The sequence below is a fragment of the Mastigoproctus giganteus genome, chromosome 5 (genome assembly GCF_048544385.1).
Source record: "Mastigoproctus giganteus isolate SK-2022 chromosome 5, ASM4854438v1, whole genome shotgun sequence".
Taxonomy (NCBI): Eukaryota; Metazoa; Arthropoda; class Arachnida; order Uropygi; family Thelyphonidae; genus Mastigoproctus; species Mastigoproctus giganteus.
In genome coordinates, this window is record NC_143579.1 from 139565034 (window position 1) to 139583884 (window position 18851).

The 18851-nt window shown below is 39.2% G+C and overlaps 1 protein-coding gene across 2 annotated transcripts in view; it reads left to right on the forward strand.

Moving 5' to 3' along the window:
- Sec15 (exocyst complex component Sec15) overlaps positions 1-18851 on the forward strand; it is a 654019-nt gene that overhangs the window by 36230 nt on the left and 598938 nt on the right. For both annotated transcript variants that reach the window (XR_016546976.1, XM_090374206.1), the window contains exon 3: positions 13578-13762. Coding sequence is in view for 1 of the 2 variants with exons in the window: in XM_090374206.1 (XP_090230332.1) it covers positions 13578-13762 (185 nt within the window). In the remaining variant the exon portion in view is untranslated. The remainder of the gene's footprint in view (positions 1-13577; positions 13763-18851) is intronic.

Here is an 18851-nt window from a genome sequence, read left to right on the forward strand (position 1 = left end):
CACTGCAGGATCATCTAGACAAGACTTCAGTTATAGCTTGGACACAGCATGGTTTTTGTTAAGGGGAAGTCTTGCCTGACCAATTTGATTGGATACTATGATGTAGTCACAAAAGAACTGGATGCAGGGAATAACTTTGATATTATATACTTGGATCTTAGAAAGGCTTTTGATACTGTTCCACATGGAAGACTACTGCACAAATTGGAGCAGTGTGGCATTGGAGGCAAATTCCTGCTATGGATAAAGGGGTGGTTGAGGGTGAGAAGACAGAATGGTAATCAATGGACACTGCTCATCGTGGACTAATGTTATTAGTGGAGTCCCTCAGGGTTCAGTGTTGGGTTGATTATTATTTTCTGTATTTATAAATAATATTGATGATGGTATATCAAGCTTAATGTTCAAGTTTGCAGACAATACAAAGTTGGCAGGGTTGTTAAGGACACTACTGATGCTATGCTGCTGCAACAGGATCTGGAAAGGTTGAGAAGATGGGCTAAGAGGTGGCAAATGAAGTTTAACATTGACAAATGTAAAGTACTACATATGGGAAACAGCAACCCCAGAGCAATGTATCAACTCTGTGGTACTACACTGACAGTGGTAGAGAATGAAAAAGACCTGGGGTGGTTGTGCAGGCAGATATGAAGTTCTCTGAGCAGTGCAGATGGTCTGCAAGAGTAGCTCATGGTGTCTTGTCAATGATATAGAGAAATTTTTCTAGCAGGGATAAGGAGGTGATTATTCCCTTGTATAAGGCAATGGCCAGACACTGTAATTTGCAAAACTTAAGCCTTTCTTCGTAAGAGCAACCCTTTGTTCCATTCACTAATCTTGTTGCCCTTCTCTGTACTTGTTCCAGCAGCTCTACATCCTTCTTGAAATGAGGCCTCCAGACCAGTATACAGCACTCAAGGTGTGGCCTGACCAATGCCTTATACAATGGAATAATCACATCCCTATCCCTGCTAGAAAAATTCCTGTATATCATTGACAAGACACCATGAGCTACTCTTGCAGCCCCGTCTGCACTGCTCAGAGAACTTCATATCTGCCTCCACAATCTCTTTGAACTCTTTGATCAATGAAGAATCCCATTAATGCTAATGGGATTCTTCCTCTTGCTCAGAATAATCACCTGAGAGGGCATAAATTCAAATTGAGGAAAAACAGATGTAGGATAGCTGTGCGGAAATTTGCCTTTAGCCAGTGGGTAGTTGGTTAGTAGAATAGACTTTCCAACCCTTGTTGTGGAAATTTATAGCCTAAATAAATTTAAGGCTCAGCTGGCAGGTATTTCGAACGAATGGAGGGGTGAAGTGGAAGTTGTTTTTTTTTTTTTTTTTGGCTGATGCTGCATAAGCTTGCTTTCTTGCATCACATGCCTCTACTAATGCTAGTAATGGCTTCAAGAAAATGAAAACTGATATTGCTTATCTTGCAGATTTATTTACTAGATTCAACTCAATGAACTTACATTTTCATTCCGTTAAATTTCTATTTAATTGGCATTCAAAATTTAATTAATTATTATTTTATTATCTTTGCATTTAGATTTTCTAAATTATCTTGGAGAGTTTCCTGCAGTATTGTTACTCTAGTTACCCTTCTCTTTCCTGCCTGTTGGTTTGATCATTGTTTAATTTTGACTATTTTCGCTCTTCTGTCTTGCCATCTGCTGGCATTATTTTTATTTTTTAAATCATCATTCTAATTTATTTTTATTTGTTTGTTTTGTTTTATTTGGTTTTTAGGAGCACTAGCAACTAAGGCCATATTGCTCTGGGAAATGCAGTGGTCATTCCTTGACCTTTCCACATTTGGTGGTGACAATTTATTTTTATATATATAAGGTATGTTCCTGTCAGACGGCACTGGGATTTCTCCCATCTCCGCGTGCGTTTCACTGTATCGAGGGGACAGTACACTGTCAAGCCAGAGACTTGAAAGTGTGTGGGCCGTGTCTGTGCAGTGTGATATGTTGTGCCCATTGTTTATCCGGCTTATTGGCCGCCAGGCCCGACGTTGCCATACCCTGCCACGTGAAGGCTAGCCGGGTGTATCCAGTATCACAACAAATTGCTCTGGCAGGTCCTGCCACCTAGTTTTGTGGGATTTCAGTGGCTAGGACCTATTAAAAAAAAAAAAAAAAAAAAAAAATATGCATTTGACATTAATGCTTTATGGGATTGCTGTTAGGAAATCGCTGGATGGGGTTGAATGCTAAAGAGATGTGTTAAAGGCCAAATAGGTCGGGCAATATTTTGATGTTATTAAATTTAGACATGTGAGACTATACGCTAGGTAAAAGCTAATAGTGTTAGTTGTCTTAGAGATTTACACGAAGCCGGTAGAATTTAGATGTTGATTAGAATTTGGCGGCATTGTTAAGGGTGTACTGGGTCGATTTAGTAAGAGGGGGGACTGAAGACTGGGGGGAAACGATAGAAGAATAGGGAAGATAGAGTAGGCATCCCCAAAGAGGTCAGTGGAGACAAGCCCCCACCAGGCGAAGTATGGGGGGTAGGCAGGGAGGAGAGGAGACTGACTAACACTTATGTCTTGACCAACACTTCAAATTCATCAAATTTATTTACTATACTTCTAGCATTGGTATATAATCAAGCATACATGCTCCTACTCCTATTCCTGGTTACCCTAACACATCCCATATACCCACCTATTTCAGGATGACTGCCATCCGTCCCTGAAACCCCCAACACCCCACGCTCCAGGTCGCTACTTATTCTAATAGAAGTTGTGCAAGAATCACCTTCACCTCTGCCTACGGCTACTGTTAAACTATTAGTCCTTGTATCCCCCCAAGCTATCAATTTTCTGACCCACCTAACACTGCCTCGATAGCATCAGCAAATATTCTTGCACCCTTTCTATTTAAGCGGATCCCATCCCTATAGAAGCAGTCTCTCCTGTTAACAAGTAGAGTCCAGGCTGAAAAAAATTCTACCCCTTGAGCCTTGCACATTCTTTCCAGGGCCGAATTGATCGACAAGGCTCTCATCATATACTCCCTTCTATCGTGTCTGGGCAGAATTGCAGACACTTTCAAATTCAACCCTAATTCTCGGCTTTTGTTCAACAGTGATCTGTACTTGTTAAGTAATTCTGCCGGTCTCCTACTCCTAATATCATTAGTGCCAACGTGTACAACTATATCACCTTTTGTGCCCTTAAAAGATGATATCTGCTCTACAACGTCATCAACCTTTGCCCCTGGCAGACATACCCTGGTCCTGTTCCACCTATCCTTTTTACAAAGCATGTTCCACGTTTCCCTAACAATAGAGTCTCCAACAACTACTAGTTCCTGAGGGACCAGCGCATTCTGCCTTGGGGATTGCCGCTGTGTTGCGCAATGACCAAGTGCAAGCTCTGGCGTTGATGTATACGGCATATCCAAAAATTTCATTACTTTAGCATTAGCATTAGTAGAGGCATATGATGCAAGAAAGCAAGCTTATTCAGCATCGGCCAAAAAAAAAAAAAAAAACCACTACTCCCATTTCACCCCTCCGTTCTTTCGAAATACCTGTCCAGCTGAGCCTTAAATTTGTTTAGGCTATCAACTTCAACAACAAGTGATGGAAGTCTATTCCACAAACCAACTGCCCGCTGGCTAAAGGCAAATTTCCGCACATCTGTCTGACATCCGTCCTTCCTCAATTTGAATTTATGCCCTCTCAGGCGATTGTTCTGAGCAAGAGGAAGAATCCCATCGGCATTGAGCATGCTCAAGCTATTCAAAGCCTTATACACCTCTGTCAGATCACCTCACCGATGCCTAGTCTCCAGACTCTGTAATTTGCAAAACTTAAGCCTTTCTTCATAAGAGCAACCCTTTGTTCCATTCACTAATCTTGTTGACCTTCTCTGTACTCGTTCCAGCAGCTCTACATCCTTCTTGAAATGAGGCCTCCAGACCTGTATACAGTACTCAAGGTGTGGCCTGACCAGTGCCTTATACAATGGAATAATCACATCCCTATCCCTGCTAGAAAAATTCCTGTATATCATTGACAAGACACCATGAGCTACTCTTGCAGCTTGTCTGCACTGCTCAGAGAACTTCATATCTGCCTGCACAATTACCCTCAGGTCCTTTTCATTCTCTACCACTGTCAGCGTAGTACCACAGAGTTGATACATCGATCTGGGGTTACTGTTTCCCATATGTAGTACTTTACATTTGTCAATGTTAAACTTCATTTGCCACCTCTCAGCCCATCTGCTCAACCTTTCCAGATCCTGTTGCAGCAGCATAGCATCAGTAGTGTCCTTAACAATCCTGCCAACCTTTGTATCGTCTGCAAACTTGGACATTAAGCTTGATATACCATCATCAATATTATTTATAAATACAGAAAACAACAATGGACCCAACACTGAACCCTGAGGAACTCCACTAATAACATTAGTCCACGTTGAGCAGTGTCCATTGATTACCACTCTCTGTCTTCTGTCACTCAACCATCCCTTTATCGATAGCAGCAATTTGCCTCCAATGCCACACTGCTCCAATTTGTGCAGCAGTCTTCCATGCGCAACAGTATCAAAAGCCTTTCTAAGATCCAAATATATAATATCAAAGTTATTCCCTGCATCCAGTTCTTTTGTGACTACATCATAGTATCCAATCAAATTGGTCAGAAAGACCTGCTCTTAAGAAAACCATGTTGTGTCTGAGCTATAACTGAATTCTTGTCTAGATGATCCTGCAGTGCGTCTTTAACCAGTGCCTCCATTAATTTTCCTGGAACCAAAGTTAAACTAACAGGTCTATAATTACTTGTGTCAGCCTTTGATCCTCCTTTGTGAATTGGGGTTACATTTGCACATCTCCAGTCTGTGGATACCTCCCCTGAGTCCAAAGAAGCTCTCATAATTATGGCTAGGGGTTTGCTTACTTCCTTTGCTGCCTCCTTTAATATAACTGGATAGATCCCATCCACCCCTGGTGCCTTTTTTATGTTTATCCTCAACAATTTCAACTCCACTTTCCTCTCAGTTATTAGAAAATCATCTAGCCCACTGCCAATGTTTATTTCACCTACGACATTCCCCTTCCTGAATAACTCCTCATGTGTGAATGTAGATGCAAAACCTTGTTTAGATTGTTAGCCACCTGAGCAGGATCCTCAACTGTTGAACCATCAACATCCAGTGGACCAATCTGATTCATCCCTTTCCTTCTTGAGTTTAAATAGGTAAAGAACTGTTTTCGGTTTTTCTTTGCATCCTTTGCCAAGGATTTCTCATAATCTGCCTTTGCCTGCCTAATCTCCTTTGTGAATTGATTACAGACCAACCTATCTCTATCATAGGCTTCCATGTCACCCATTAATTTGTATGTATCCCATGCATTTTTCTTCTCTGCCATATGTCTCATTAGTTCATCTGACAACCATTTAAGCCTGAACCTTGAACAATATTTCTTGGTTGGTATGCAAAGCCTGGTAGTTTCCAAGATTAGTTCCTTGAATGCTTCCCATTTTGAATTTGCTGTTGGCAACATCATCAGTTGGTCCCACTGTATAGAATTTAAATACTGTCTCAGACCATCATAGTCGCCTTTACGAAAGCAAAAACCCTTCCTTTTACCTCTGATGGTAGTTACCTCCTTGAGTAAATCCCACTTCAGCACACTGTGATCACTGCCACCTAGTGGTTCCTTTATCTGCAGATTCTTAATGCATGAAGAATCACTACTGATAATCAGATCAAGAGTATTACTCCCTCTAGTTGCCTCCCGAACATGCTGGTGTAGAAAACAGTCATCCAATAAATCCACAAAAGCCTTGCTAGTGTGTGAGTGATCAACCCACGAATTCCAGTCAGTATCTGGGAAATTAAAATCCCCCATTATAAGACTCTCTGATTTACTGGCCCATTCTATTTCCCTGTACAGTATCTTTTATATACTCATCAGAGTCATTAGGCCTATAGCACACTCCTACTCTCAATTTTGATTTACTTTTTCTTATGTCACACCAAACTGACTCGACACTGCCCTGTCCATCGATGTCGACTGGCTTCACTTCCTTGGATTTTTTGTGTTTCTTAACTAATAGCATAACCCCTCCTCCCTTCCTATCCTGTCTATCCCTTCTGTAGACGTTGTACTCCCCAAATTCCAGTTCTGCATTCCTTAAATCTGTGTGACACCACGTCTCTGATATCCCAACAATATCTGCCTTTGATGTTTTGAGCAATACCTCAAATTCATCAAATTTATTTACTAAACTGCTCGCATTGGTGTACACGCAAGTATACATGCACCTGTTTCTATTCTTAGCTACCCTAACACAACCCATGTGTTTACTTGTACCACAATGACTTCCAGCAGTCTCTGAAATATCCTGTATCTTGTTTTTCAGGCTTCTGCTCATTCCAATAGAAGCAGTGCAAGAATCTCTTTCACCTCTGCCAGTGGCTACTGTTAATCTATTAGTCTTTGTCTCCCCCCAAGCTAGCAGTTTTCCGACCCACCTAACACTGCCTTGATAGCATCAGCAAATATTCTTGCACCCTTTTTATTTAAGTGTATCCCATCCCTGTAGAAGCAATCTCTCCTGTTAACAAGTACAGTCCAGGCTGAAAAAAATTCTACCCCTTGAGCCTTGCACAATCTTTCCAGGGCCGAATTGATCGACAAGGCTCTCATCATATACTCCCTCCTATCGTGTCTGGGCAGAATTGCAGACACTTTCAAATTCAACCCTACTTCACGGCTTTTTTTCAACAGTGACGTGTACTTGTTAAGTAATTCCGCTGGTCTCCTACTCTTAATATCATTATTGCCAACGTGTACAACTGTATCACCTTTTGTGCCCTTAAAAGATGATATCTGCTCTACAACGTCATCAACCTTTGCCCCTGGCAGACATACCCTGGTCCTGTTCCCCCTTTCCTTTTTACAAAGCATGTTCCACGTTTCCCTAACAATAGAATCACCAACAAGTACTAGTTCCTGTGGGACCAGCGCATTCTGCCTTGGGGGCTGCCTCTGTGTTGCAAGATGACCAAGTGCAAGCTCTGGCGTTGATGTGGGCAGCTGAGAGCTTGATGGGCCCCTCAATTTATTTCCTTCGAGGGCATCCATCCTGTCTTTCAAGGTCTCATATAGGCCCATAACAACGCTGAGTTGTCGCCTAATTCCTTGCTCTCCTTGCATCGTGCACACACAAAAACATCCCCCATGGCAGTATCATGTCCCGTACCCGATTGCTCCGCAAACATCAAGCAAACAGTGCATCTTAAAAGGCTGTGATTCAGAGGGCAACTGCCCCCCTCAGTTCTCCCCTGAGCCACAGCACTCCCATTAGCTTGAGCCTTTTGCTTTGCTGCTCTGGTCTCAGTCATGATTTCGATTTACTCTCAATAAAATTACAATTTCAGAACAAAATTAAAACCTTAAACTGTTATAACGCTATATTTATTTTTCAGTATCGAGTGTTATCTACGAGTTCCCTTTATATAACTTCCGTATCAAGTTATGTATTAATTATTTGTTACGTTTGTACTCTAAGTCGTTATATACAGGGTGTATCGTAAATAGTGGTCCAGAGTAAAGGAGTCGGTACACTGTGTTCTTAGGTATCACGTACAGGAATTTCAGTTACTTTTAGTCAAGATTCGCAAAGTTTAAATTTTTTTGCGAAACGACCTCCCTGAGTTATTGAGAGATGTCGACCAAGAAATACGAGACACAATGTGGCTGCAGAATGATGGCTGTCCTGCTCACTTTGCTGTTATTGTACGAGAACATTTAAATCAAACTTTTCCACAAAGATGGATTGGGCGGTTAGGCCCAATTTTATGGCCACCACGTTCACGGATCTCAACCCCCTAGATTTTTTCTACTGGGGGTGTCTGAAAGAAAAGGTCTACAAAGAGGAAATCACTTCTGTCGAACAATTGCGTCAAAGGATTCAAACAGCGGCTGAAGAAATTAATGCAAACGGATTTGCTCGCAGACTCAAACGATCTTTTATTCGGTGATGCAGAGCATGCATCACCGCCAATGGTGGCCATTTTGAGCATTTCGTTTAGTTGAAATAAATAGTTAATTTGAAAAGAATGTTTTATTTCAAAAAACCCAATCAAAGAACTTAAAATAAAAAGCTTTGAATCCAAAATATCTTAGGCAATCAAGCTGCTTTTTGTTTTAAATGCCAATAACTTTTTTTTTCTGAACTGTTAGCAATTAATGTTGTACCATTTTAGAATCTTGATTTAATAATGATTTTTTTAAATTAATGGGCACTGACAGTGTAGTACATTTTTTTCAGACAATATGCACCTAAAGTCACATGACTTTTTGGAGATGAGTATCGAAATAGGAAAAAAATGAATTTCTGTAAAAACCTTTGACTTTAAATTAGTCGAATGTATTTGTTTACGATAGTGCACCTATTCAGGAGTAATAATAAAAAAACAGAATTTAAAAATATTGATATTTGTTGAAATTATAGGCAAATTAGTGATGCAAGACACAGAAATTTAAAAAAAAAATGAAATTTATTTTTTTCCGAGAATCTTAACTAAAAGTAACTGAAATTCCTGTACGTGATACCTAAGAACACAGTGTACCGATTCCTTTACTCTGGACCACTATTTACTATACACCCTGTATATATATATAGTTAAAAGTACAATTTAATTGACAAGTTTAACAATGAAGTTTAACAAGATTAATAGATTTACTGATTAATTGACAATATTATATTATGCACTAGACTATACAAGCTAATGCTATCGAATTCCGGATATGCTGTATCATGTTACAATGGCGGTAATTACGAACGGTAGTTCTACGAACTCTTAAGTATTGATTAACTTCCAAATCTTGCTGTCTCAATTTAGAATAAACTAAGGATCCTGACTAGGTCTATAGCTACTTACAGATAATAATTTGATATAACAATTGGTTAATAAATCGGCTAAATACGGTTAAAAACCTCTCGTTCAACGGAGCTGCAATTTGTAACACGTGGATTTGATACCGTTACCGATACTAAGTAATATCCACAAAATCTTTATCAAGTTAAACTTTAAACTAAGTATCGTAACTAGGAATATAAAACTACTCTAGAAAATAAGTAAATATGCCAATTTAAGCTAATAAAACAAAAAATAAATCAGAAAAAACTTCTCTTCTCCAGGAGCTGCAAAATAGCTGCGGCCGCACAGGTTACTCTCGAACCCAGAACTATCCAACCCAGAACTCTCGAACCCAGAACTTCATACAGCATGCCCCCTCCCACTTTTTCTTACTATTGAATACACTATGAATTAATAAAAGAAAATAAATAAATTTTCTGTTTATACTCTGGGATGACCAAACGATCAGAGGAGTTTACAAGATACACAGAATACAAGAAACAGCGCTGTATTCAGCAGTCACAGGCTTGAACCCCGGTCACTCAAGACAAGTGTACTTATGCACCCGCGTGCCTGACTACTAGGCTACAGCTGCCTTCATATAATTGTCAAACCAATAGAGTAAGCTTATCTGCAAAAAAGATCTAAACCTCCCAAACACTTCTTGGTTCATTTCACAAATATAGTGGTCTCAATTCTAATCTCAACGATGTCCATTTCCACTTGAAGTCTGCCAAACCCCATATACTTTTTCCTGACAGAATCTCAGTTATTGGTTGATTCAACTAAGATTGGTTGATTCAACTAAAATTATTTGCTGTGTGACTCCTTTTGCCTCAAAGGTGGTACTTATGCATATGTCTGTTCTGATATTCCCTAACAGAGACTTGTTAATTTGGAATCTTCGCTTTTCAATCTTCTCTGTCTTAAAATCTCTCTACCTCATTCTGTCAAATTCATCTGTTGTCTGTACCGTTCTCCAAACTCAACTATTTGTTGACTTCTTCTCTTTCCAACTTTCCTAAGAATGAGGTAATTTTCCTTGGTGATTTTAATGTTCACAACTTCAGCTGGCTTCCGTTTTCTAGTCACACAAGCCCAGCTGGTTGAGATGCTGAGGCTTTTGCAATTACTAATGACCTCCCACAAATTATTCATTTACCTACAAGAATACCAAACAATCCTAACCATACAGCCAACATGCTTGATCTTTTTCTCACGAACAACCCTTCTGATTAGATGATCAAAGTGAGTGGTCCTTTAGGCACCTCAGATCACTACATGGTGATTGTCTCTTCTCCATTGGAGCCTTTATCTCATGGCTATTCCCAACTTCATATTGTTTGGCATTACAAGAATGCAAAATGGAATGACCTGCGAGATCTCTTCTTTTCCTTGGTCGGATTACTAGTTCAAAACTTCTGATGTCAAAGTTTGCTGAGATTGTGTCAGTGAAATTATTCTTGATTGAATGGAATCCTTTATTCCATACTCCAATTTAAAATCTCGTCCTTTATCTAAACCTTGGTTTTCCAATAAATGTGCTAAGGCTGTTCAAGAGAAGAACGTTGCATATTGTAATTGGCTTGTTTCCAATTCTTCGGTTTCATTTTCTGCCTACACCAAAGCTCGCAACAATTGTAAAGCTATTAATCAGTCCAAACTAGATTTTGAACAGGCTAAGAGTAGAAAACTTGCTTTTTGCCATAATGGTAGCCGAGTATTCTGGTCTCCTGCCAAAGCTATTTGGCTGCAATTTTTGCCCATCTCTGCTCCTACCTCTGTCAGAACCGGATGGTTCTGTTGTCACTTCAACTAAGGATAAAGCTGACCTGCTAGACTCCCATTTTTCTTCCAACTCATGTATTAATGATCTTGATAAAACGCCTCCCACCATTCCCAACACACTACACTCAATGCCTCCTGTGGTCTTCCATTAAGGATGTCAGAAGGATTTTGACAAATCTTGATGATAAGAAAGCTCCAGGTCTTGATGGTATTTCTCGACTTGTTCTCAAAACCTGTACTCCTGAACTTACTCCTGTTCTTTGCCACCTTTTTTTCACTTTCTTATTCTAAAGGTGTTTTTTCTTTTGCTTGGAAATTTGCTCATATCCAGCCAGTTCCTAAAAAGGGTGAAAAATCCTTCACATCCTTTTATCCTCCCATTGCAATTACTTCTACTCTTTCTAAAGTAATGGAGAAATCAATTAACTGCCAACTCTTAAAACTACCAAGTAACCTTCCGTCTGATCAACGACCGCCAGTATGGATTCCATCAGTGTCGATCCAGTGGTGATATTCTGGCTTATGTTACCCATTTATGGACAAATTCAATGGAAAAGTTCAGTGAAACAATCAGTTGCTCCTGTCATCTCAAAGGCTTTCGACCCTGTTTAGCATGAAGGTCTTCTAAACAAGCTTCCGTCTTATGGTTTGCCAACTGTTTTTTGTAATTGGTTATCCAGTTTTCTCTCTGATCGCTCAGTGAGGATGATGGTAGATGGCTCTTTGTCTTCTAACTTCTCCACTAATGGTAGTGTCCCCCAGTGTTCAGTTCTTTCCCTCTCTTTTCCTCTTGTATATTAATGACTTTGTGTTGACTGGAAATCCTATCTGTAGTTTTGCTGATGATAGCATATTGCATTCCACTTTCCATTTTGAGAAACCTTGCCCTGCTCAATCAGCTTCAACTTCTGGAATATCTGCTACCTATTCCTTAAATGCCGATCTCCAGATAATTTTCCAGTGGGGAAAAGACATATTGGTTTGTTTCAATTGTTCTAAAATTCAGTCTTGTCTTATATCTCCCACAAAGGATTCTTCTGCTTATCTTTGGTGATACTTCAATTTCTAGGCAAATTGATATATCTCTTTTGGGGATTACCCTGACTTCTACTCTCTCTTTGGCACAAGCACGTTAAAATTATTGCTTCCTCTGCATCTAAAAAACTTAGTTTTCTCTTTCGCTGTCAGCGTTACTTTTCTTCCAAATAGCTGTTCACTCTGTACAAATCGCAAACTTGCCCTGCCATGGAATATTGTTCCCACATCTGAGGTGGTTCTCCCAAAACCTCACTCAGGCTTCTAGATTCCATTCAGAAGAGTGCAGTTAGGTTAATTAATGACTCCTCTCTAACACTTTCTCCTCTCTGCACTTGCTGTCTCATAGACATACTGTTTCTGCTGCTTGCCTTTTTCTACAGATACTTCCATGTTCTGAATTGGCTTCTATAATTCCCGGTCTCTCTTTCAGAACAGTCCGAACATGTTCCGTCACCAGCCAATTTCCGTTTACTGTCCAACTTCAAACTCACAGAACCAACTTTTCATCTTCCTTGTTTATTCGTTCAACTGCCGTTTTCTGGAACAACCTTCCTTCATACGTATTTCCTGAAAATTACAGTCTACAGAAGTTGAAGTCTAATGTCAACAAATATCTTCTTTTGTCTTCTCAACCTCCAACCAGCCGACCGGGCTAGCCAGGTGGGTAAAGTGCCTGCCTGGCAACCCAAAGGTCGCGGGTTCGATTCCCGCCTCGGGCTTGGATCAAAGTACTGCAAAAACCTTGGGAGGTGCACTATGGCCACAGAAGCCGATGCGCCAACAACTACCAAACAAAAAAAAAAAAAAAACAACCTCCAACCCAAGGATGGTACTAAGTACTGTAGGTTCTAATATCTCTCGTGTTTGTAGGTTTCATAAAAAAAAAAAAAAAAAATCTCTGAACTGTCCACGTTATGTGTCCATCTTTGCAGACCATCTGCATCCCATCATGGTCATCGTGCACCAACAGGACAATGGACTCTTCCAGAAGGCAGTACTCCTCCCCACATAGCCGTAGTGACTAGAACATAGTTTAAAGAGCTTTCCACAGATTTTACCACCATTCTCTGGACATGAACCCTGTGTAGCATCTTTGGGATGCTATGGAAAGGCCCATTTTAACTTTGGATCCGCCACCCAACCAGGTGGAGGATCCAAAATGCTCTGACAGCTAGGAATGCAACGGAATTATGGACAGCAGTTCAGCAAGCATGGATGGAAATACCTGTGGAATGCTTTCTCGAACTATTGGACTCAATGCCTCGCTGTGTGACTGCCGGCCATATTTCTTGATGAAAGGTGGGCTTACCTGTTAATAGGTAGGTATCCCATGATTTCTGTCCACTCAGTATGTTATAATTTGCATTCGTATAGTATATACCTCTTCCTTCCATACTAGTCCAGTCATTTGTTTCAACTAATCAATATCCATTCACTATGAAACTCCAGTCTCACAGGAGTAACTTTTCCTCAATTATTCTTCTGTTCTCTTTGATTGCCTTCCTTTTCACATATTACTTGAAAATTACAATATGCACAAAGTTAAGTCCAGCTTTAACAAGTATCTCTTTTATCAACCTTCAACCCATATATGGTTCTAATTACTACCTGTGCTGATTGATACCTTTTGTGTTTGAATCATAATACATAAATTATAAAAACTTTTTAAATGTTTGAGACCAAGATGAAGACTAAGTTTAATTTGATTACTGTAGTTGAAATTAGATTAATTCTTTTTTTTTATCCAGAAATAATTTGTAATTGTTAAATACTGGTAAATATATACTTTGTTCTTTAAAGTGCTTATATCAGTTTGCCTTAAATTGTAATTACTTTAAAACCTACAGAAGGAGGTGTTGCATACTGATGAAGAACTTCAAGAAGCTGCCCAAACAGTGATTGATAAAGCTAAGAAGTTAGTGGAACATAGAAAAGTCCAACATAATATTACTCAAGCCATACAGAGTATCAGATTGTGCCAACCTGTTTTAAAAATCTATGCAAAGCTAAGCCAACAGATGCACAAGAAAAGGTGAGAGATATTTTACAAAATGTAAGTTGGTAATTAACAAGCACGGTGAACTTTGCAAAGTGTGACTATACTGAGGAAGAGTTTGTACACCAATGCCTGTGCTTGTTCTGTATTCTTAATGATAAAATAGGGTCAATTCTTTGAATTCTGAAATTCTTTAAAATCCAGCGCATTTTACAATTCAGATATCAAGAAAGCAATCTGGCACATATATCAATGAATACATTTGACTTTAAAGAATCCATGCACAAAAATGAATGATATTTCTTTCCTTATAAGATGCTCTCAGAGCATTTTGTGCATTTATATGTCCTTGCAGCCTGAATAAATAATACAATGGTCATAATTTTTTCAGAACAAATTTGCCTCTGAAACATGTTGCTCCAGTATTGCACTACTTTTGAACATATGAATTCTCCAAAAGGTTAATGGGTCATTTCCTTAAATTGACTGCTCTGATAGCCATATTCACTCTAACTGGTCCTTTATTAGAGTACACAGTAGAATCCTGATTATCTGAAGCAATGTGGACTGAAGGAACCCCAGATAATTAAAAACTCAGATAACACAGAAGGTTTGATAAATTATTATTAAATAAACTGGATTTGAATACAGTAATGTGATAATGTACAGTCCATTTTCAGGTTAGACCTACTTATTTGAACATAATGACTTTGAAATTATATAATAAAACACTTTTAATTTTATTTACAACTGTTTTATTACAAAAATTACAAAAAAAAAAGAAAAAAAAGTACATGTATAAAAATTATACGTCATAGACAAGAAAAATGTACACTTACAGTCGTTAGCACTACACCGGTCAACTCTTCCATCATGAAGTATGACTAATGACTTTTGAGGTTATGATAGACATCATGGCAAGATCCCATTTTCCTTACATTTCCTGGGTACAGCTCTAAAATGGTGTTCACAGGCCGGCCACTGGTTTGTACACAGGACTGAACCTCTTGGTAACTCTTTAGGAGGCTCTTTAGCTAGTGTATAATTTTGCTACCTCTCCTCGGTCAGATAGTGACTGGAGAGAGTCTGAGTAGTGTGTATGCGGGAGACAATGTTGAGGCCACGTTATGTCAAGGATCAGGGTATATTCTTACCATGCGTACGCCATATCCAAAAATTTCATTACTTCATATAGCATGTCTCTCCCACTTTTTCTCACTATTGAATACATCATGAATTGTCAAACTAATAGAGTAAGCTTATCTGCAAAAAGATCTAAACCTCCCAAACACTTCCTAGTTCATTTCACAAATATAGTGGTCTCAATTCTAATCACAACGATGTCCATTTCCACTTGCAGTCTGCCAAACCCCATGTACTTTTTGCTGACAGAATCTCAGTTATCGGTTGATTCAACTACTGCTCATCTCAGTTGCCCAAATTATTCATTGTATGACTCCTTTTGGCTCAAAGGTGGTACTTATGCATATGTCTGTTCTGATATTCCATGTCAGAGACTTGGTAATTTGGAATCTCCTCTTTTCAATCTTCTGTGGCTTAAAGTCTCTCTCTATAGGTACATGTATACTTGCATGTCTACCAATGCTAAAAGTATAGTAAATAAATTTGATGAATTTGAAGTTTTGGTCAAGACATCAAAAGCGGATATTATTGGGATAGCAGAGACGTTGTGTCACACAGATATAAGGAATGCAGAACTGGAATTTGGGGAGTACAATGTGTACAGAAAGGATAGACAGGATAGGAATGGAGGAGGAGTTATGTTGTTATTTAAGAAACACAAAATCAAAAGAAGTGCATCGAGTTGATATAGATGAACAGTGCACTGTTGAGTCAGTTTGGTATGACATAAACACTGCAAAAGCAAAAATAAGAGTAGAAGTGTGTTATAGGCCTAATGATTCGAATGAGCACAATGAACAATTGTACAGAGAAATAGTGCTACAATGGATAAAAGGATGGTTGAGTGGGAGAAGACAGAGGGTGGTAATCAGTGGGTGCTACTCTTCGTGAACTAACGTTATTAGTGGGGTCCCACAGTGTTTGCCGTTGGATACACTGTTGTTTTGTATATTTATCAATGATATTGATGAAGGTATATCAGGCTTAGTATCGAAGTTTGCAGATGATACAAAGTTGGCAGGGTTGTTAATGACAGTTAATCTATTAACTGTCATTAACTGTTAATCTACTGTTAATCTATTAATCCGAGTATCACTCGAATCTAGCAGGTTGCACTTGATGCTTGAAAAAAGAACTGGTAAAGCGAAAACTCATATAGTGGGAACTGCCAGTATATTTATCTATATTATGTCTACTACACTCCTAACTATCAGTTTCTCTGAATCCTTAAGTTACCTTCAATGAAACTAGGGCAAATCCTTGCACTACCTTTCTTCAGGTGTATCTTTTCTCTGCAAAATACAAGATCCAGTCACAACATTATGATCACACCTATTTTTGAGCAGTCAGCCCTTCCCAATTAGTAGCATGTATGTTGCAGTGAGTAAATGTGCTGCTGCATTCGATTGATGTGGGCAATGGATGTGATCGGGTAGACTTGAAAAAAGGGATGGTTGTTGGGTAGAGGTTGAAAGGTGGCATTATTACAGATACTGTTACTCTTATTGTGCTTATGGATCTTGTTGAGTATTGTAGTTAAGTGCTCCAAGAATGGGCAGGTAGTGGACAGAGCAGCAGTCACTGGGCCAGTGGTTGGCAACCACGCTTTATCGATGATTATTGTGAATGTAGGTGGTTTCGTTTTGTGCGAGCCGATTGGCAGAAAACGGTGGAATGACTGAACATGGACTTTAGCTGGTGTTTCCAAAACCATGATCCTTCAAACTCACCTCCATATGAGCTTCTTGGAATAGGTAACAAGTCAGGGTATTCATGTTTACAGTCTCCCCATTGCCAACAATCCCTAAAGTTTACATCTGAGTGGCATCATTGGACCATTGATGACTTGAAAAAAATAAATTTTCCAGATTGGTCCACTTGATATCGATGGTTCAACTGTTGATGATCCTGATCAGATAGCTGATAATCTGAATGAGTATTTTGCATCTACATTCACACTTGAGGAGTTATTAAGGTAGGAAAATGCCAGAAGTTTATCAAACTGTAACTGGGTGCTTAATGATTTTGTAATAACTGAGAGCAAAGTGAGGGAGAAATTGTTGAAGTTAAACTTAAGAAAGGAAATTGGGGAGGATCAGATCTATCCAGTTATAATAAAGGAGGTGGCAAAGGAAGTAACGAAATCCTTAGCCATAATTATGAGAGCATCTCTGGACTCCGGAGAAGTCTATACGGACTGGAGATGTGCAAATGTATCCCCAGTTCACAAAGGGGGATCTAAGGGTGACATGAGTAATTACATACCAGTTAGTTTAACTTCTGTGCTGGGGAAAATAATGGAGTCACTGGTTCAAGACGCATTGCAGAATCATCTAGACAAGACTGCAGTAATAATTCAGTCAATGCACGAGTTTATTAAAGGAAAGCCTTATCTGACAAATTTGATTGGATATTATGATATGGTTACAAAGGAACTGGATGCAAAAAATAATTTTGATATTGTACACTTTGATTTCAGGAAAGCTTTTGACACTGTTTTGTATGGAAGAATACTGTACAAATTGGAGCAGTATTGATATTAAGGGTAAGTTTATACAATGGATAAAAGAGTGGTTGAGTGGGAGAAAACTGCTCAGGTAGCTAACAAACTAAATGAATATTTTGCATCTACATTTACGCATGAGTAGCTATTCAGGGAGGTGAATGCCAGAGACGTAATTAAACTCTGGCAGTAAGCTAGATATCTTGTAATAACTGAGAGTAAAGTTGAGAATAAATTGTTTGAAGATAAACATAAGAAAGGCACCTGGGGTGGATGAAATCTATCCAGTTATATTAGAATAGGCAGAAAAGGAAGTAAGCACACTCTTAGCCATAATTATGAGAGCTTCCTTGGACTTTGGGAACTCATGGACTGGAAATGTGAAAATGTGACCCCAATCCACAAAGGAGGATCAAAGGGAGACACAGGTAATTACAGACCTGTTAGTTTAACTTCTGTTCCAGGGAAATTAATGGAGGCACTGGTTAAAGATGCATTGCAGGATCATCTAGACACGACTTCAGTTATAGTTCGGACACAGCATGGGTTTGTTAAGGGGAAGTCTTGTCTGACCAATTTTATTGGATACTATGATGTAGTCACAAAGGAACTGGATGCAGGGAATAACTTTAATATATATTTGGATCTTAGAAAGGCTTTTTCTACTGTTGCCCATGGAAGACTGCTGCACAAATTGGAGCAGTGTGGCATTGGAGGCAAATTGCTGCTGTGGATAAAGGGATGGTTGAGTGGGAGAAGACAGAGAGTGGTAATTAATGGACACTGCTCTTCGTGGACTAATGTTATTAGTGGAGTACCCCAGAGTTCAGTGTTAGGTCACTTGTTGTTTTCTGTATTTAATATTGATATTGATGAGGGTATATCAAGCTTAATGTCCAAGTTTGCAGACGATACGAAGGTTGGCAGCGTTGTTAATGACACTAATGACAGTACACTGCTGCAAAGGATCTTGAAAAGTGAGCAGATGGGCTGAGAGGTGGCAAATGAAGTTTAACATTAACAAATGTAAAGTACTGCATATGGGAAGCAGTAACCCCAGAGTAATGTATCAAGGAGAGTGGGTATAATTGTGCAGGCAGATATGAAGTTTTCTGAGCAGTGCAGACTGTCTGCAAGAGTAGCTCATGGTGTTCTGTCAATGATATACAGGAATTTTTCTAGCAGGGATGAGGAGGTGATTATCCCCTTGTATAAAGTAATGGTTAAGCCACTCCTTGAGTAATGTATACAGGTCTGGAGGCCTCATTTTAAGAAGGATGTAAAGCTGTTGTATTGAGTACATAGAAGGGCAACAGTATTAGTGAAGGGAACAAAAGTTTGCTCTTACAAAGAAAGGCTTAAGTTTTGCAAATTACAGTGTCTGGAGACTAGGCACCTGCAAGGTGATCTGATTGAATTGTATAAACCTTTGAATGGTTTGAGCATACCCAATGCCGATGGGATTCTTGCTCAGAATAA